At 37.4% G+C, this 20,254-nt stretch overlaps 1 protein-coding gene across 1 annotated transcript in view; it reads right to left on the bottom strand.

Moving 5' to 3' along the window:
• The window catches only part of DNAH8 (dynein axonemal heavy chain 8), a 159,680-nt gene that overhangs the window by 61,713 nt on the left and 77,713 nt on the right, over nt 1–20,254 (bottom strand). Inside the window, exons 32-45 of the mRNA XM_070727251.1 lie at nt 19,606–19,767; nt 17,870–18,116; nt 17,190–17,431; nt 16,960–17,100; nt 15,609–15,846; nt 14,134–14,276; nt 13,085–13,219; nt 12,717–12,839; nt 9,784–9,997; nt 8,737–8,846; nt 7,945–8,108; nt 5,392–5,584; nt 4,390–4,512; nt 1,940–2,070 (exon numbers count right to left, since the gene is read on the bottom strand). Of these exons, the coding sequence (XP_070583352.1) occupies nt 1,940–2,070; nt 4,390–4,512; nt 5,392–5,584; nt 7,945–8,108; nt 8,737–8,846; nt 9,784–9,997; nt 12,717–12,839; nt 13,085–13,219; nt 14,134–14,276; nt 15,609–15,846; nt 16,960–17,100; nt 17,190–17,431; nt 17,870–18,116; nt 19,606–19,767 (2,366 nt within the window). The remainder of the gene's footprint in view (nt 1–1,939; nt 2,071–4,389; nt 4,513–5,391; nt 5,585–7,944; nt 8,109–8,736; nt 8,847–9,783; nt 9,998–12,716; nt 12,840–13,084; nt 13,220–14,133; nt 14,277–15,608; nt 15,847–16,959; nt 17,101–17,189; nt 17,432–17,869; nt 18,117–19,605; nt 19,768–20,254) is intronic.

Raw genomic sequence — 20,254 nt, 5'->3', positions numbered from 1 at the left:
AGCACTGCCTCAAAATATATGCCAAATTCTAATCTTAAATAGGTTGAGGTATTATCAATCAATAATCATATCAATGTGGTCAATTTAAAATGTAATAACTTTTCTGCATTGTAAGGATGCCAATAAAACAATTATCATATGCAAAGTATCAATGCAGTTAAGACTTCAAGAATAAAATACAATCTATATATTTTTTAATTTGAGAGTCATCACAAATGAAATTAATTATTTATTTATTGCTAGATGGCATATACATATTTTAGTTTAATATATTGTAATTCTTATATTATAGTTGGTTGCACAGTCAGCCATATATTAGACTGCATTTGGCATTTTTATCTATTTATGAAGTCCTTCCAAATGATCTGGGATAGGCATCTGAGAAGGAACTTCCAGACATATCCAGTCTTTTATAAATATCATGCCAAGAGTTATTTGAAAAAGATGTATTATAAATAGAGAGCAGAACAAGAATTCCTCCATGTGCCTAGAAATTCTCTCCTCAATTATGTCATTTTTAAAAATATGTGGTTTAATATGATTCAACAATAGAGCATATAATAATTAATATCGTAACAGTGGTCCTGTATACAAATACAGTGTTCCCTCGATTTTTGTGGGGGATGCGTTCTAAGACTGCCCGCGAAAGTCGAATTTCCGCAAAGTAGCGATGCGGAAGAAAAAACACCATTTTTGGCTATGGACAGTATCACAAGCCTTCCCTTAACACTTTAAACCCCTAAATTACCATTTCCCATTCCCTTAACAACAATTTACTCACTGTTATTACTGGTACTCACCATTGAATAAGACACAGTGATCCTGATAGTTATTTATTAACAATCATTATTTTTTTTGTTATTTATTTGCAAAAATTATTAGTTTGGCGATGATGTATGATGTCATCAGGCGGGAAAAACCGTGGTATAGAAAAAAAACCGCAAAGTATTTTTTAATTAATATTTTTTTTTAAACCGTGGTATAGGCTATTCGCGAAGTTCGAACCCGCGAAAATCAAGGGAACACTGTAAATATGCACAATCTACCTTCATCACAAATCTTTTATTTATTATTTATTTATTAGATTTGTATGCCGCCCCTCTCCGTAGACTCAGGGCCGCTAACAACAGTAAAGACAATATGAACAAATCTAATATTAAAAGTAATGTAAAAAACCCCAATTTAAGAAACCAACCATACATACAGACATACCATGCATACATTTATAAGCCTAGGGGGAAGGGAATATCTCAATTCCCCCATGCCTGACAACAGAGGTGGGTTTTAAGGAGCTTACGAAAGGCAAGGAGGGTGGGGGCAACTCTGATATCTAGGGGGAATTGGTTCCAGAGGGTCGGGGCGGCTACAGAGAAGGCTCTTCTCCTGGGTCCCGCCAAACGACATTGTTTAGTCGACGGGACCCGGAGAAGGCCAACTCTGTGGGAGCTAACTGGTTGCTGGGATTCGTGCGGCAGAAGATGGTCCCTATCATAATCTCTCAATGATCCCATAATTCCTTGTGGGATGGACTCTGGGCAACTGGAACTAGCAATGTGGTTAATGGCTGGAAGCCCTTCCTGTTGCTCTTGTGTAGTTTTGTTCAGCAGATATATTCTCATTGTGCCCAGAGAGAGAAATATCTGCCTTTGCCTAGGATCGAACTCACAACTTCCTGATTGATTGATTGATTGATTGATTGATTGATTTAGTCCAATACACAATAATACACAATGAAGGTTATAGAGGATATAGTAGAGAAGAAATACGAGATATAGGAGAGACTATAGGACAGGGGACGGAAGGCACTCTAATGCGCTTATGTACGCCTCTTGTGAAGAGCTCCACCTCTAGGCCACAGCAGCACTCATACGTTCATCACAAATAGGAGCCTCTAATTCCGTACGGAAACTCAATCATTTTGGTTAAGTAAATTTCTGACCTTGTTAAAGTTATCTGAAAGATTTTGTATCCAGCTATAAAAGAAGCAAGCCTGGAAAGACTCTGTTTTCCAGAACCACCAACTCCTACAAGTAAAGCATTTCCACATGCTGTCCGAATTATTCGGGAGATCTACAATATTAAAAGAGAAAAAGAACATACAGTATATACTAAACTCATTGAATAAGGACAAAAAAGGTGAATCATAGCCTAAGATTATTTTAAAAGATTTTTATTTGATTTTGTTTTGATTGGATTTATGATAGGGAAATAAAATTCAAACTTCATTTTAGCTTCAAAACAAATGTGAGGAGTAGATGGAGGGTAGGAGTATGAGTGGCTTAAAGTCACCCAGTTAATTTCCTCAACCAAGAATGGATTCAAAACTTAATCTCTCCTGTCCTATCCACTATATTATGCTGAAGATTTATTTTTAAAAGATGAATTTTGTCAGTTTTTAATAGATCTTCTCCAGGCAACGAAAAGAAGATAAAAATATTCTTCTTTGAGGATGGTGTGTATCTCTCTGTGCATTTGTATATCTCAAAGGAACTTCATAGAAGCTTTTTATGAACAATACTTAAATGTTATTATACAATTCCAATGCATATACAATATTTATTTCCTCCACAGCAGTTGTCCCCAAGGATTTGGCACCAAGAACCGGTTTTATGGAAGACAATTTTTCCACAGACTGGGAGGCATTTTTGTTTTATTCACTCACCTGCCATTCACCTCTAGCTGTGTGGCCCAGTTCCTAACTGGCCATAGACCAACACTGGTCCATTGCCCAGGGCAGGTGTGGGTTCCATTCAGTGGCGGGCAGCAGCCAGTGTTCCCAGGTGCGCAGTTCCAGTAGGAAAATCCCGGATGTGTGCATAGCTATGCTCCCACGCACAATATTTGGCTTCTGTGCATGCGCAGCAAGCCAAATCTCATACAAGGACACACATGAGAGTGAGATTTCGGCTATTTTTGCCGGGGTTTTTTACTTCTGCACATGCGCAGAAGCAAAAATATTGGTGAAAATAGGCAAAATAATAATAATAATAATAATAATAATAATAATAATAATAATAATAATAATAATTTATTAGATTTGTATGCCGCCCCTCTCCGAAGACTCGGGGCAGCTCACAACAATGATAAAAACAATATTATAATGGCACAAATCTAATATTAAAAAACTAAAAACCCTATCATAATTAAAAACCAAACAGCACATACATACCAAACATAAATTATAATAAGCCTGGGGGAAAGATGCCTCAAATCCTGGCGGTATACGTGGGTCTTAAGTAGTTTACGGAAGACAAGGAGGGTGGGAGCAGTTCTAATCTCCGGGGGGAGTTGATTCCAGAGGGCTGGGGCCGCCATAGAGAAGGCTCTTCCCCTGGGGCCCGCCAGACGACATTGTTTAGTCGACGGGACCCGGGAAAGGCCAACTCTGTGGGACCTTATAGGCCGCTGGGATTCATGCAGTAGCAGGCAGTTCCGGAGGTACTCTGGTCCAATGCCATGTACGGCTTTAAAGGTCATGACCAACACTTTGAATCCTCGCATGAGATTTGGCTTGCTGCACATGTGCAGAAGACAAATCTCACATTGATGGGCACACATGCACCCACGACGGCCTTCAAGGGAGCTCCAGTAGCAGGTAAGTAGAGTGGAGCTTCAGGGTTCCAATTATCTTCCCTACTGGTTTGCATTGTGGTGGAAGTCGCTTCGCTTGCATGCACACCTATGTCACGTTGGGAAAATAACTCTCTGTGCATGTGCAGAAGCATTTGTGGATGTGCAAGGGGCTCTTTGCCAGCTGCTTTCCAGAAGCAGTAACCAGGGGGCCGGTTTGGGGACCCAGCCATCACTGCCAGTTCCGCGAATAGGGGCAAATGTATTCCACCAGTTTGGGTGAACTGGTCCGAACTGCAGCAACCCATCACTGGCCCAGGGGTTAGGAACCTCTGCTCTACAGAATTGCTTTTATGTACCTTTAAGTTTTATAGGTAATTCTATAGCTTTTCTGCAGGTAAAATATAGACCTAAGAATTTTTAATTAATACCATAATTCAAATTAAGTACGGCATTAACCTTTATATTTAACAAATTAAGTAATTTCCTAAAATAATATGCAGCCTTCCAAAACAGTGTTTCTAGGAGAGCTAATAATTTCTATTACATGGTTACCTACAAGAAAGAGTTTTCCCAGTAATAGCAAATGAGGAAGATAGTTTGTACCAACATTTCTGTCAGGCTAAAAACATCATCATTATCACTTCCATCATACCACCATCGCTTTAAAAATATATTAGTTTTTGAATTTTTAATAATGGGCTTTCATTCATTTACATTATTTACTTATACTGATATTGATAAAAGGTAGCATTGGCATAATCCGAATAAATGAACAATTCGAAATGAAGCTTACATTTAGAGTTTAAAGACACAAACCTTAACAAGATGTGTGATAGCATCTTTGAAAAACACCAGATCAAGCATTCCACCTCGAACATTTTCATTATATTGTCTTTGGTAGAACTGTAATTTATCAGATAAAAATTCCATAGATGGAACCTAATGGTAAAGAAAATAAAAATGTTAAAACTACCAATTATTATTTTTAAAAAAATTAACCACAATTGAAATCAACAAATCACTAAAATTGAAAACAAATTTCTTTCCCTGAAGAAAATTTATACCTTCACAAACCAACAAACCAAAGCCTAGATAGGAGGCTACATTAAATAAGCATTTAATTATTATTTTATTTATTAATTGGATTTATATGCCGCCCCCTCTCCGAAGGACTCTGAAGCATGTCAAATAAGGCAGAGATAAATATGGATAAAGAGGCTGTTGTGTATGGTGGTGAGATTAATAACCTGCTTCAAAAAAAAATAACATGATTTAAAAATAAAAGATTAAAGAAAAGTAAATATAAGGTGAAGACAGCAGGGTGACCTTGAGCCAGTCACTTTCTGTTAGTCTTAGAATGGAGGCAATGGTAAACCACACAGCGGTGGGCTACTAGCTGGAATGCTAAATTGTGCTCGCCGCTTGTCTCATAAGTGCTTGTGGGGCCAGAATGATTTTGTTTCTGCACCTGTGCAGGTAGCAAAATCGCGCACGGAACCGCAGTTGTGCCCGTGTTTTGTCGAGGTATTTTTACTTCCGCACATGCCAAAACATGGATGTGCCTGTGGCTCTGTGCGCGATTTTGCTACCTGCACAGGTGCAGAAGCAAAATCGTGCTGGCCCTGCAAGCACTTACAAGTCGCAGTGGCGACCATGATTTAGCGTTCTGGCTAGTAGCCCACCGCTGAAACCACATCTGAAAAACCTTGCCAAGGAACTGCAAGGACGTCAATTTTATGTAATTCTATTCATTACATTTTTGCAATTACCCTTTCTAAATTAAAGAAAAGACATAAAAATCACAATCTATATAAATACCGTTTCATAAATTTTGGGTGCTTCAAACACAAAATCTTCTGGTTCTTCACCTGTTGGCTCAGGCATATCCCGCAGAAAATCTACAAAGTATGGTTCAGCTTGGACTTGTAATACTAAGTCTGGATCCACATGTTCTTCAATTACTCTAGTAAAATTTCTGTTAAACCATTCTTCATCATCTTCGGTAATAAATCTGCAAGAAACAAATTTAGTCACTATAAATATAAAACTTTCAGTAAATAACTATGTAAACAAACTGAGAACAAAATCATTTCAGTAACATTCATATCATTCTTAGAACTAGGTACATAATGTATTTCCGAATGAAGCCAAAGCTACAATTTAGGACCATACTTCATCATGATGTAAACTGGTATGTTTAAAGTTATATCAACTACCTTGTAATACAGGTTTCTTTTTAAAACAAAAAATAACAGTTTCACCCTCTACTTAATTTCAGCTGTCTGTGTGTTTTCCTGCCAAACTTAAGAAGTAGTATTCTCTAACTCAGTATTTTTCATTGCTAGATGCAGGTTTCTGAAAGTTGAAGTCCAAACATCTTAATGTTGACAAGATTAAAAAATACTGTTCTAACTTGTGATGGATGAAATGGTGTTATCTCGTTTGTCTACTTTTCTTCATTTCCCTATATTGTAGAAAAATGTCTCCCTTCCAGATATTGTTCCCCATAGTAGGAACATACCCTCCTATTTAATTACTGGTTATGGCCTTCCATGGCTATTTCATCTTGGGCTACTGGACCAGTGAATCATTGTTCACAAAAAATAATCATAATCACAAAATAGCATGCCAACTACTGTATTTTTCAGAATAGAAGACACACCTTAATTTTGGGGGAGGAAAACAAGGGAAAAAAGCCTCTGCCTCTCAGCAATGTGTTGAACAGCAAGCACAGATGATATACATTGTTTGCTGTGTATTCCTGTGCATGTGTGTCTGACCCACAGAAATAGCAAAGAATTTGAGAAATGTACATTATGGCAGCATATTAATCCCAGAAAGTTTTTTTAAATGTAATCACACTAACTCCCTGCAATTATTTAAATAGATCTACTCCAAACATGACTAAGTCAGGGTATAATTCAGCTGCCTTATCTTAATACTAATGCTTAATACTAATAAGTAATACTAAAACAGTACATTTGAGATTATACTTTTACAGATCTTTAAAATTGATGTGGCTTTCTGGAAGTATTCTCTGCTATTTAAAAGAAGACACAATAGCACTGGGACTCTTCAGATCAAGCATTTATTTTAAAAAGCTTCTTCATTTTGTTGTCTAGAACAATAATAAAGCAGTCTTTAAAAATAAATCTAATAATTTGAACATTTATAATTATCGACTTACTTCTTTGCAGCAAAAAACGAAGAGCCAGTTTCAGCCTTTGCCTCTCCCTGTAGCAATTTGCCTCCATGCAACTTTAGTTTCACTTTCATTTTAGCAGATGGACTTAGGAGCAACTTCAATCAATCAGCTGAGTGTCCTGAGGCAGATAATCAGTGGCTTGGGCTAAGCAGGCTCTGCTGCTGTTTGCTGCAAGGAGGTAATTTGAGACTAAAGAGTGGGGATGGCTGGGTGGGTGTTACACTCAGTGTAAAAAATGCACCCAAGCTTTTACCTTCTTCTGGGGTGGTGTTGATGTAAAAAGATGGGTCTTTTGTGTGTGAAAACTGAGTTTGATCAAATTCAGAAACACATTACTACATAGCAGTTCATTTGTTCCTTTAAACTCCTACCCCAAATCCAGTTTAGAGAAACCAAAATGGAGTATTCACTACATCTGAACTTTACATACTTTCTGTTCCATGGGTCTTGTTTTCTTTTGTTTTCAACATCACTGGTTGTCAATTTAACCATGACACAGAAGTCTAAATGGGAACAGCTCAAATTTGTTTCCTTAGCCTGTGGTATAAAGACAGCTACTGATTGACAGATGGCAAGGACAGAGGTGGAGGAATATTGAAAAAGGCCTTCTGCTTCCATCACCACCTTTTCCATTTCTGACCTTCTGGAAAAATACGGTTTAGTGCTCTCCTCTAGCAGTTCTATGATGATATAAAACATCCTAAGTTGCTATGTCAAGTCTCCTTACATCAGCTTTCTGAAATATTAGCTAAGTTGAAACAGAGGCAGGAAAAATGGGGAGGAGAAGACAACTCTTGAAAATTCCTCCAACATATGAAGTCCCTCACCAGTTATCCCTATGATGGAAAGAATAATAATTTAAAAGATAAATTTAAAAAAATATCTTAAAATGTCCAGGTCCCTCAATGTAGAGTCAGAATAGATATTATAGAATCTGTCTGCTCATTCACACCACTTTCCCCTAATACATTGCAAAAGCAACTTGTGCAGAGTGTGCATTCACTTTTGTACAACCCCACTTAAGGTTTTCTTTACACCTTTGTATTTGTAGCTTTGTTTTAGGGTGCCAAATTCATCTTTGGAATCTGGATTTCAAAAAGAAAGCTGAGTAGAAGATTGCTGATTCATTCTCTTATTACTTGTAATGCTTCAGTAAATAATCATACCTGTCAGCAATTACACGTGTACATTCATGTTTAAATAGAGCTAGAAGTGTATAAATAGTAGTACATTCTTCCGATTTAATTGTTAACATGCCTTGCCAAATTCTGGAAAGATCACGCAGGTTGAAGATATAATGAAATTTGGATGGTGTAGGCAGCATCTTTATCTATAACAAAAAATAGATACATGTATGTGTATTAGTGTAAGTTCTCATAATGCAGAAGTGAAAAGCACGTTCATAGGTTCCCATGTACAATTTCCTTCCTTATACACTAGCACAAGTGCAATGGGTTCAGTATGGTTTAAACAATTGGTACAGGGGAGATGTATCTTACCTGTGAATTTCCTTTTGAGTGAATTTTATTTGACTACATATTTGTGTATTTTGATTAGGGAATAGTGGGGCTGGTTTTAGATTTATCCCTGTCTAGGATGATTTTTTGATTTTTTTCAAGAGCAACCATATGAATAAGGTTTCTTGCATAAATTAAATAAGATGCAGGCCTTATTCTCATTTTAAAATAAAAAAAACAAAGAGGACAACTCTTGCAAGAAAAAATAACAAAAGAAGATAATGAAGAATTGCACAATACTGCCTAAAGCATCATAAGTATTTATATCTTAATGGACTAGATTTTTCTAGCACCTGACAAGATTATTCTGGTACTTTCTACCTATTTATGTTGCGATAAGAACACTGAATTAAATTAGTCATTTACAGCATATAAAAACAGATTTGTTTTCCATAACTTCCAAATAGTGAATCTCTTTCTAGTAAGTACTGATTTTGATACCTTAGTCCATTGCCATAATATTCTACCAGCGGATACCAATTTCATTATCATATCACTTATTTCAGGCTTGAAATTTCTACATGAATGAAAATATCCACAGCCAATTATTCCTGAAAAATAATAGATCAGTTTTAGCTTTAATATTTTCAAACAAGAACAGCTTTAAACCTAAGGTTTTACTGCATCAGTGTCATACAAATAAATAAACAAATAAATAAACAAACAAACAAACAAACAAACAAATAAATAAATAAATAAATATTTGAACTGCCAGGATCTCCTGATTTCCCTGGTACCAACTCTATATAATTTTATATTTCTTTATGTTTTGTCCCATGTCTGTGCTGTTCCTTTGCCTGCAACAGTATCATTTTTCTCTCTCTGTAGTTATTAAAATTTGGTTGCAATCTTTCCTAACCAGAAGCCTTCCAAATATGTTGGATTTCAATTCGTATTATCTTCAGAAGCAGGAGGGCTCCCTCAGATAATGTGGACACATCCTAGGCAGGACTCTCAAAAACAAATTGCCTGGTTTCTCTCTGGCAAGATAGCATTACTCACCCTACAATATAAATTCTCCAAGGTACTGGGCAAAAACATAGCAAAATATACAAACAATATGAATGCTCAGTCATCTGTGGCTGAAGGAATCTATATTATAGTGTCCTTTAAATGAGCTCAGCTGTTAGTAGGAAAAATTTAGTTCTAGAGAATACTATCATCCAATTTATCATTCAAATTTTTGGACTGGGTGAGAATCAAAATGAGCAAAATCTTTCATTTGGGTGCAGACTTATTTCTTTTTAATTCTAATGGAGAACATTACTTAGATCACCTCATCATTACAATTATTTATAAAATTCATTAAATAAAATTCATTAAATATTAAAATTAACTAGATTAAATATCAATGTCCAACAATTTCATTCCATGTAACAGTTGACACCCATGTGGCTTTAGTTTCTTTAGTGAAAAGGATTATTCACTGATAAAAATGCATGAAATATTTTGGGTTCTATTTAAAATTGCACAGAAAAATGAAAGTACCAAATATTTTATCAATGGAAGCATTAGATGGGAGGGTGCAGTTAAATACAGTAAACTGCCTCTTCAAGCGTTGTGGGATGTCATTTCGACCGCCTCCTGGGTGAATCATTGCCGCTATAAACTGCACGTCAACAATCGTAGTAAAGTCTCCAGGTTTATCCAAACTATACATTCCTTCCATTTCCATCATCTGACGTACTATTTCATTTGTTACCTGCACATTTTTTTTTAAAAAAGCAACATATCATTCTTTCAAAGGAAAACCCCCCCACATATTTTTACTCTACTTGAGATACATGGCAGAACGTGGTTTAAGTGTATCTTTACAAAGTATCATTCCACCTTAAATAAATAGAAATAACATGGCCTATCCTGATTTCAGGATGAAGAAATATCTTAACTTTCAACAGCAAAAATGGATTAATAAAGTTTATTATTATTATTATTATTATTATTATTATTATTTATTGGATTTGTATGCCGCCCCTCTCCGCACACTCGGGGCGGTTAACAACAATGATAAAAACAGCATGCAGAAATCCAATTAATAAAACAATTAAAAACCCTTATAATAAAACCAAACATACACACAAACATACCATGCATAACTTGTAATGGCCTAGGGGGAAGGAATATCTTAACTCCCCCATGTCTGGCGGCATAAATGAGTCTTGAGTAGTTTACGAAAGACAGGGAGGGTGGGGGCAGTTCTAATCTCTGGGGGGAGTTGGTTCCAGAGGGCCAGGGCAGCCACAGAGAAGGCTCTTCCCCTGGATCCCGCCAAACAGCATTGTTTAGTCGACGGGACCCGGAGAAGGCCAACTCTGTGGGACCTTATCGGTCGCTGGGATTCGTACGGTAGCAGGCGGTTCCGGAGGTAATCTGGTCCCATGCCATGTAGGGCTTTAAAGGTCATGACCAACACTTTGAATTGTGACCGGAAACTGATTGGCAGCCAATGCAAGCAGTAAATGAAAATGATTTCAAAAATGACAATTTTTATTAATAATAAAAGCTACACTAATCCTTTATGCTGGGAACATTCTTGTTATTTAATTCAGAACTGTCCACAGCAGGAATAGGGAATTCACTATCTTATGGGTGTCACACTCGCCGCATCATGTTGCCATCATGTGATGTTTTGCAATGTTTTCCCCTTTGCAGAGCTGATGTAAATATGGTCTGTGTGTGACACATCTGGCCAGTAGGCCACCAGTTTGACACCCTTTCCCTATCTGCTCTGTCAACTCCTCCTGCTTTTTTTGAAGTCCTACTCCTTCTCCTTTATTTAGAATCCATTTCCATTGCTCATACATATAGATTTCTGAAAAGTTGATGCCTGTCCAAACAATCTCAATCCCAATTCTCAGAAATCCTACATTTATCATGGTTCACAGGCTTTCTCCTGAGTACTCAGTCACAAACCATTTCAGAATACAGTACTGAACAAAACTCATTTTTTCACAGAAAGGAAAAATTATCATTCTTTGAATATTGCAACAAGAAAAAAAGCAGCCTTTTGGGCCAGGGGTAGATCCAGGGGCTTCCTCTCCCCTAAACATGTAGAATGGCATAGTTGTCAGCGGCATTCTGGCATCTGAGTGGTTCAGAATATGTGAATATGAGCCAGCAGTGCGCAGCAGTTGCCAAAAAAGCCAACACAGTTCTAATCTGAACTAACAGAGGGATAGAATCAAGATCACGTGAAGTGTTAATGCCACTTTATAAGGCCTTGGTAAGGGCACACTTGGAATACTGCATTCAGTTTTGGTCCCCATGATGTAAGAAGGATGTTGAGACTCTAGGAAGAGTACAGAGAAGAGTGACAAAGATGATTAGGGGACTAAAGGCTAAAAAATATGAAGAACGGTTGCAAGAACTGGGCCTGTTTAATGAAAAGAAGGACTAGGGGAGACATGATAGCAGTATCTTCCAGTATCTCAGGGGTTGCCACAAAGAAGAGTCAATCTATTCTTCAAAGCACCTGAGGGTAGAATAAGAAGCAATGGGTGGAAACTGAACAAGGAAAGAGGCAACTTAGAACTAAGGAGAAATTTCCTGACAGTTAGAACAATTTATCAGTGGGACAGCTTGACTCCAGAAGTTGTGAATGATCCAACACTGGAAGTTTTTAAGAAGATGTTGGATAATCATCTATATGAAGTAGTGTAGGGTTTCCTGCCTAAGCAGGGGGTTGGACTAGAAGTCCTCCAAGGTCCCTTCCAACTCTTGCAGATGATGGAAAATTTCTCTCAATTCTAACTATCTTAGTGTTAAGGAATGAATTCGGGGACTTTAAAAATAAAATACGGGCACTCCTGACTGCATTACTCTTCTGTTCTCAAACTGGGTTCTATTTCATTGTTTACACTTAATCAAAGAAAGAGAATTCAGTTAAGATGCCATATTGCTGAACTCCTGGTTTCTTTGCAGATTTAAAACCCAAATACAACATCTGTCTGCATACATATGAGCTCACAGTTCAGTTGCATTTGCAGGAACTCCATTAGAATTCAGTCTATGTATCCTTGTCACTCCTGATTCATACAAGGGTTGCACTGCCTATAAACTTCCTGCAAGCACGTCAAGACTGATTTAAGAATACGCACTTATTTAATAGACAGAAGTTGTTATTCTGTTATGGTATTCTGTTATTCCCCACTCAGGCAGAACATTAAAATCAGCCTACAATTTTCCTAGACTGATTCTTGAAATATTGTTCCTAAGCAGTGCCAATAATTTTATAACACAATCAGAAAATATTGTTAACATGGGGAAAGTTTTCACAAATAGCTTATTTTTTAAAAAGTATTGTTTTTATCCCTTCCAAGATGCCAAGGTCGTCTTTGAAAATGATGGATGAATATCATCATTATCATTTTATTAATGAAACATTGCTTACTTCTATAATTAGAGACACATTACAACTGTACCTGATCTCCCCATTCGTTTATAATGGGCATATTAATGTCATCAATGAATATGGTCATTTTTCTGCCCCCTGGAGGTCCATAGGTACTCCCCATCCTCTTGTCCACATAACTTTCTATTGTCCTCTTAACAATTAAACAACACAAATAAAAACAAATAAATAAAAATGAAGCTTTTAAAATTATTCATTATATGTATATGTAACGAGTTTTAATTTAAGCCAACCAATTGGAATTATACAACCATGTTTTAAAATAATTTATAATCATTGCTGGAGTATTAAAAATAAATGTCAAAATTGTGCGTTTTCTTTATCAAATAGTTTATATAGAAACAAATGTAGAAATAGCTCATAAAATCTACAGTTTACCTGAAACATTCCAGGTTCTGTTGCTGAAGAAAAATTTAAACTTTTTGATAACTGTTCTTCTGGGTCATATTTTTTTAAATAACCTTTAATCATTACAGTTTTTGCAGTTCCTTGTTCACCAATGAGCAATACTGCCTGTAATAATTTTAGCATCATTATTTTCACATCCTTATTATATATATCTCTATATAAAACCCTTCAGTTCTGCCCAAAAAATATTACACACTTAATCTTCTAATTTATCATTCGTCCCCCCCCTTGTTTTATCCTAACCATATGCCCCACAAGAAACAACCCTCATTTATATGGTTTTCTTAAAATATCATTGTGCTTTTCATATTACTCTTCATTATTTTATCAGCATTATTCCAAGTCTTTTAATTCTTCAAATCTCAACATAATAATTTTTCCAACATCCACGCTAATCTCATATATAACATAACAAAACAATCAGAGGTTTTGCCATTTCATCTTTTTTTATTCTCTCTAATTTTTAATTATCCATCTTTAGAACTAATAATAAATTGTATTTGATTAAAAAATTAGTCTAGTACGATGATCAATTCATCCTTCTGTTGAATAATATCCACCTATATAAACAGAACAGAAAAATTCCCCATTCTTAGTAAAATAATTAAATTGATTATGTATTTATTTGTTTTATTTATTTATTCAATTTTTTATGCTGCTCTTCTCCTTAGACTCAGGGCGGCTTACAACATGTTAGCAATAGCACTTAAAAAAAACAAAAAACAGAGTCAGCATATTGCCCCCACAATCCATATTGTCCCCACAATCCAGGTCCTCATTAACACTCTTCAAGCCAATGAAACAATCATAGAGGTTTTTTCATTTAATCCATTTTCATTCTCTCTAGTTTTTTGATATCCACTTCCAAAACTAATAATAAATTGCTTTCAGTCAGAAAATTAGCCGGTCACCAAGCTAAACTAGTGTACAGTATGATGGTTTAGCAGAATATGTGCATTATAACCAGTGGCAAAGTAGCATCCCTTAGTTCTTAATTTGCCAATAAAATATACACTCACTTTGTGTTGCTTTGCTATGGTATCCATCAAAAATTGTGTTCTGACATTGTCTACATTTGGAACTAAAATAGAAGAATACTCAGGAATACTGTCAGTTGGATAAATATATTCCTGAACCTTTTTATTCCAGTGATCCCAGTCACCTAAAATGGAACATAAAACAGTAGAAAAACACAATTTCTCTTCTTTAACTGCTATATTTATCTATGCAGAAGCAGATTAATAAGTTTAAAGAAATCAAAGTCTCCAATTTTTTTCCCCAGTCAGATCAATCTTCAGGCACAGTGAGCAAATTACGGTCTCAGAATTAGATGAAATCCAGCAAAGGCTAGTGGTGAGATAACCTGTAACCAGCAAAGTGCTATTCTGGAAAATAGCTATCACACTTCTGCTCCCTGGTGGGGGTGTGAAAATGGACAATAAGAATAGCAACAGCAATAGCGCTTAGACATATACAGTGATCCCTCGTTTTTTGTGGGGGATGCGTTCCAAGATCACCCATGAAAAACGAATTTCTGTGAAGTAGAGGATAGATTTTTTTATGTATTTAACAAGTATTTGGACTTTTAAACCCTCCCTGTATTGTTAACAACCCACCACTGCTGACCGCTGAGAAAGGCCAGTTTCTCTCAGCTACCACGCGGGCTGAAGAGGCCACCGCTGCAGTTCCCTCCCCCCACACACACAAACCATCCCTGCCCCAACCTCCTTTTCCCTTTGAAAAAACCCGTGAAATAGCAGATCCGCAAAAGATGAATTGCGAAGTAGCGAGGGATTACTGTATACCATTCATAGTGCTTTACATCCCCCTCTAAACAGTTTACAGTCAGTATATTGCCCCCAACAATCTGGGTTCTCATTTTACTGACTTCAGAAGGATGGAAGTCTGAGTCAACCTTGAGCCTGGAGAGATTCCATCTGCCAAAATAAACTGCTGGCAGCTGGTGGTCAGCAGAAATTGCTTGCAGTAGTGCACTCTAAACACTGCGCCATCTAACATGAATAAAGAATCCTAATTCCCCCCCCCCTTTTGGGGAGGATGCTCTTTGATGGGTAAACCTTTGCCATTCAGAACTATCTAGCTATTTCTAAAAAAAAAATGTTGGAAAATTGGTTTGTGCCATGCCACGGATCATTTGGTTTTTCTCTGTTTGTTGTTAAATGTTATTTTCCTATGTTTAAACTTCATGATTCTAAGTTGCCTCCAGCCAGCCAGTTACTGAGATGGCATACAAGTCAACAAAGTCAATGAAATAACTAAATCAGTATTGACTCATCAGTAGCAATTACTAAAATGTGCAATGTACAAATAGAAACCAGCCAAATAAATGAGGGCTTCTGATCTATAGATGAGTGCCAAAGTTACATGTTATAGGCTAAATAAGCTAGAAAAAGATAATATTCTCTGCTAAACTATACTAAAAATATCAGGGTTATTAAAAAAGTAAGAATCATTTCACTACTTTTTCACTTACCATAATCAGTGACAAAGTACTCATACATTGTATGTGTTTCCCCTTTATCAAATGTTGGCAAGTCCAGTTTGCTTTCATGGCTTCTCAGGAAAGCTTCCAATTTTTCCCGGCTATCCAACTCTAGAAGGGATCCCAAACTCCACATTACACCAAAGACAAATAACCTATGAAGATGTGCCAAACATACAATGCCACCTTCTTCCTTAGAGGGTATCAAGCCTTCCAAAAGATTAATAGACTGAAAACATTTTAAAAAGAAACAGAGAAGAGAAAAAAAGAGAAGTAAGAATACCTGGAGTACAATCTAAAATGAAAATAACTACAGATTCACATAATACATTTTGCTACTTACAGGAACATAACAAAGTTCTATTTAATATACCTCATATTTTCCAATAGTCCTGTCAAGAAATGCCCGACCAGTGGCTTAAACCGCCAGCCAAAATTGCCCCTGGAGCAGGGGGATGCTGCTGGCGGCTCCACGGAGCCCCAAACTTCCGTTTTCCGGTGAAACCGGAAGTTCGGCTTTTGGCAGCGCACCAAAAGGGTGTGCTGCCTCATGGATGCAGGGGGAGGTCCTAGATCGCCCTATTTAAGGGCGATCTGAACCGAACCTCCCCTTTGCTGGGTTTGCCTTCAAAGCGAACACCCGCCCACCCTCCGCTATTAATAGTGTGTCTCTAGGAGGTCGCTTCGGGGCCGGATAGGAATTTTTTGTGGCCTCCCCTTTTGAGGCGGCTGTTTTTTCGCCTATTCCACACTGGCGGTACGGATGGAATGGTTAGGGGGTGCAGCGCACATAGATTTCGAATAGACCTCCCTTTGGTCACTGGGGTTGGCAGGTTAGGGGTGGAAATGGGAAGTAGAAGCGACTGCGCATGATCCTTTGGCCATCTTTTTAAAGGGTGATGGACCGCCTCTCTCCAGGAACTAGAGGTTAGAACAACGTCGAGGATTGGAGAGAGGATGCCCATGGGACTCACCGGATCCAATTTCCTGTGGGGATTGGAGGGTGAGCTCCTCCCACACGACAAAAGGGACGTGGCTTGGATCCAGGTGATCCTTCACCTGGTTCAGCAAGGAGTTATGCCCATATGTTGCCAAGGAAGATTCTGGCAGGAATTTCCGCCCCGTTAGTGTTGGCCTCTGCAGGTCCTTAGTTATAGTTGAATTTAAATATGATGTATTTAAAGTTACGTTATTTAAATTTATGTTAATTTAATAAAATGACCCTTTATTTAATCCATACAATGTCTCAGCGTCTTTACTCCGCTTCCGGGGCAAAAGGAGATTTCTGTGTATTTAGGTAGCAATATGGCATGATTTTTTTAGATTTATTAAAAGTATATACCTGCATTATATAATTACATTCTAACAATTCCATTTTTGGAAAAAGATTCAGTTTCATGTAAGTATATGCTGCTTCAAAAACTTTGTCATATAGACCCAATAATACATCTGCTTCTTGTGGAGTACGAGTCTTCAACCATCCCTGTGGGGGAGAAAAACACCAAGGAGAATGTTAGTCAGCTGTCACACAATTTTAAATTATTTTTTTAAAAATCCTCTCGGAAAACATACCTGCAATATTGGCCTCCAGGTTAGGGCAGAAGAACTGATGTACACCATACCCATCCTGGAAACTGTAGCAGGAGAAGCATTTTCAATATTGTGCACTTCAAAGAGCAACTTGCAAGTTGGAGCCATTGGAATCCGATCTCCATTTGCTAAAGTGAGAGTCTTGTTATCATCAAGCACCGAATTCAGATTTTCAATCCAAATGGCATCTACGGGGCCATCCAGAATCAGGAAAATATTCTCCCCTGGAAATAAAATGAAAGCATTTACACAAAGTTAAAACTTCTTGTTCGGTTAATAAGCTCATTATCTTTGTCATCATCTTCATCATTCTGTAATGCATCTCTAATGTTACAATTTGACTATGAGCTGCACATTTTAAACCCTACTACAGTGGAAATTCAGATCTTTTATCCACCCAAGAGAAGATGGTAGTGCAGGTACTAGTTTTTTGCTGGTACATTTCCCCCTTAATAACTGAAATAAAAAACAATTTGTATCATAGAAAAGTATAGTTTTTCATATCATCTTGGTTCAAGTGATATAATTCCTTTGGTGGAGGGAATATCAATATAAACAAAACAGAAAAACACTTTTAATAGGAAAGTGATAGTCTGGGATTATGCTGTTAGTTATTTCTTTATTTCAAAATATAAATAGACTCTTCAGTGGATTTATTATACCTTTCTTGGCTTTAAGGGTTTTTCGCCACAAAGTGGAGAAAATTCCATCAGTCCAATCGTTTGTTGCTGTGTCCAGTTTGCCAAACATCTGAGGAGCTGTAATAGCTTTGGGGTTCATGCGCATTTCTCTGTGAGGATATCCACATTCTGTCATTGCCCTCATCAATATAGTTATAACTGCTGTCTTTCCAGATCCACTGGGTCCAAGCGTCATCAACCCATGGCGTACCTTGGAAGTTTCATACAACTAAAGAAGGAGGGGTGGTAGGAGAGGAATGAAGCTGGATTATTGGACTTGCTTTCAAAAATATTTTTTCCGGAGAAGGGCTAAAACATGAAGGGTGAGAGAGCATATTTTATTAGAGGCCATGAGATGGCATTAGGAAAAAAGCTTGCTATCATTATGGGGGGAAAGGCTAAATTCTAAATGGTAAAGTTAATTGTAGCATAGGTACTGCTAACACACATATAAAATCCCAATATATTTAATAGAGAGAAAAATTGTTTACAACACTCTACTCTTTTGGCCCTTGTCTTTAAACGCCATAGAACAGAATATATAACAGCTCCCTGTAACATCAATTTAAAAGGGAATTTATAAATAGAATATTTCTGTGATATAGAACCCTCATCTTGAAGGGTGCTAGATCATAAGAGGGTCTATGAGTTCATATCAATTGCCCCCATCAGACCTTTTCCTGATATACAATTTCCAGAACTTTCAATCAAAATGTCCATTGGCTGATTACTATGGGAGAGCTACAATCCTAAATTATCTGAAGGCATTAGGTTATTGGAAGTGGAGAAAAATGGGTGTTATATCACTTTCTAGTGAAGTTATATTTGGGTATGGTTCAGTGGCAGGTTCCTACCAGTTTGGGCCGGTATTATAGAACTGTTAGTAACTTGATGGCTTGGGTCGCTGGAATTGGCAGCAACCCAGGCTTGCCACTCTCCTGAACCAGGAATGGGTTCTAACTTACCCCTCCACTGGTTCATTTCCTCCCACCTGCACCGTGCCATATTGCCACATGCAAATACACAGTATTCTTGTGAAAACAAGACGGCGGTGCATGCCCAGTGCTGGAAACTTGGCCTTTGCCTATGCACAGCCAAAAAAAAAAATCAGCAACCCCCCCCATTCCCTCCCCCCAAAACAAGATGGCAGTGTCCATGGACTGAACTGGCTCTGTGATGTCACCAGAAGTTTGCTATTGGTTCTATAGAACCAGTGCAAACCAGGAGGAACCCACCTCTGCCCTGAGCAGGCTCTCTCAGCAGCAACTTTTGTATTTTTGCTTCTGCGCACAGATGTAGTGTACAAGATGCACATGGTGCATAGTGCTTGTGGGCCTGTATGGTGCACAATGTACTTCCATGGTTCCCAATGCGCATGATACGTAATTCACTTGCACCTGCATGGTGCAGTGCGCACAATGCACGTGTACCCACATGCTGCGCAGTGCATGGTGCACAATGCACACAGCTGTGCAATACAATCCTCACTGATTCCGGCAGTAACGGAATCCAGAACTCCCCCCTGGTATGGTTCCTGAATATTAATATACATACATAATGTAAAATATGTAGTCTTACACTGGGATTATTTGAGAAGAGGCTTATTAAAGAATATGAGAAAAATGATGGCAAAATTCACATTGCAACTTTTTAAAATTAACTTTGTTTTATATTCTACAGTGTTGTCTCTCAAAAGTCTAAAATGTGCAATGTTATACCTGTACAAGTTTAAGATTCCAAGGAGGATGATTAATCAGTCCTGCCTCATCAACCTGATTTGCAACTGCTGCTTGAAGGTCAACGTAAGTGTTACTATCCAGTACCAGCCCAGGAAAAAGATCATTGATAAGGCTGAGGAACAAGGGCTCATCTTCATCTACCTGGATAACAAAAAGAAAAGAAGTTTTTAAATGTAAATTGTTGAATTGTGTGGAGAGAGCAGCAAGAGATTATTCAAAGATATATTTCTTGTGAGCTTGAGATCAGAGACCAATCTAGATACAATTTATGAAGGTCAATAAATTACACAGAAGTACTGCATAGATTCCAACAACCTGATTCCATTGGATTCAGTGGGATTTCAATATTAATACTTTCTGTGTAATTTGCTTAATTTATTGTATGCAAATCATGTAGCTATATATGCACCAGAGAGTAGGCAGTCAGACTGAGAACCACATACTTCTAGAGAAGTTTACAAGAAGCTTATTAAATCATTTTCATAATTATTCTAGCAATGGGAAGTTTAAACAGCTTCCAGTGTACTCATAGATTTTACATCATTTCATAGATCACTGAGAGAATAGTTTAAATTACATTTTACTGTCTATATTTCTTCTTTTACCAAAATTAGCTGCTGGCTTCCCT

The sequence above is a fragment of the Erythrolamprus reginae genome, chromosome 1 (assembly GCF_031021105.1).
Source record: "Erythrolamprus reginae isolate rEryReg1 chromosome 1, rEryReg1.hap1, whole genome shotgun sequence".
NCBI classification, from domain to species: Eukaryota; Metazoa; Chordata; class Lepidosauria; order Squamata; family Dipsadidae; genus Erythrolamprus; species Erythrolamprus reginae.
The sequence above is the reverse complement of the archived record's forward strand: the minus strand, read 5'-3'. Positions and strand labels throughout refer to the sequence as shown.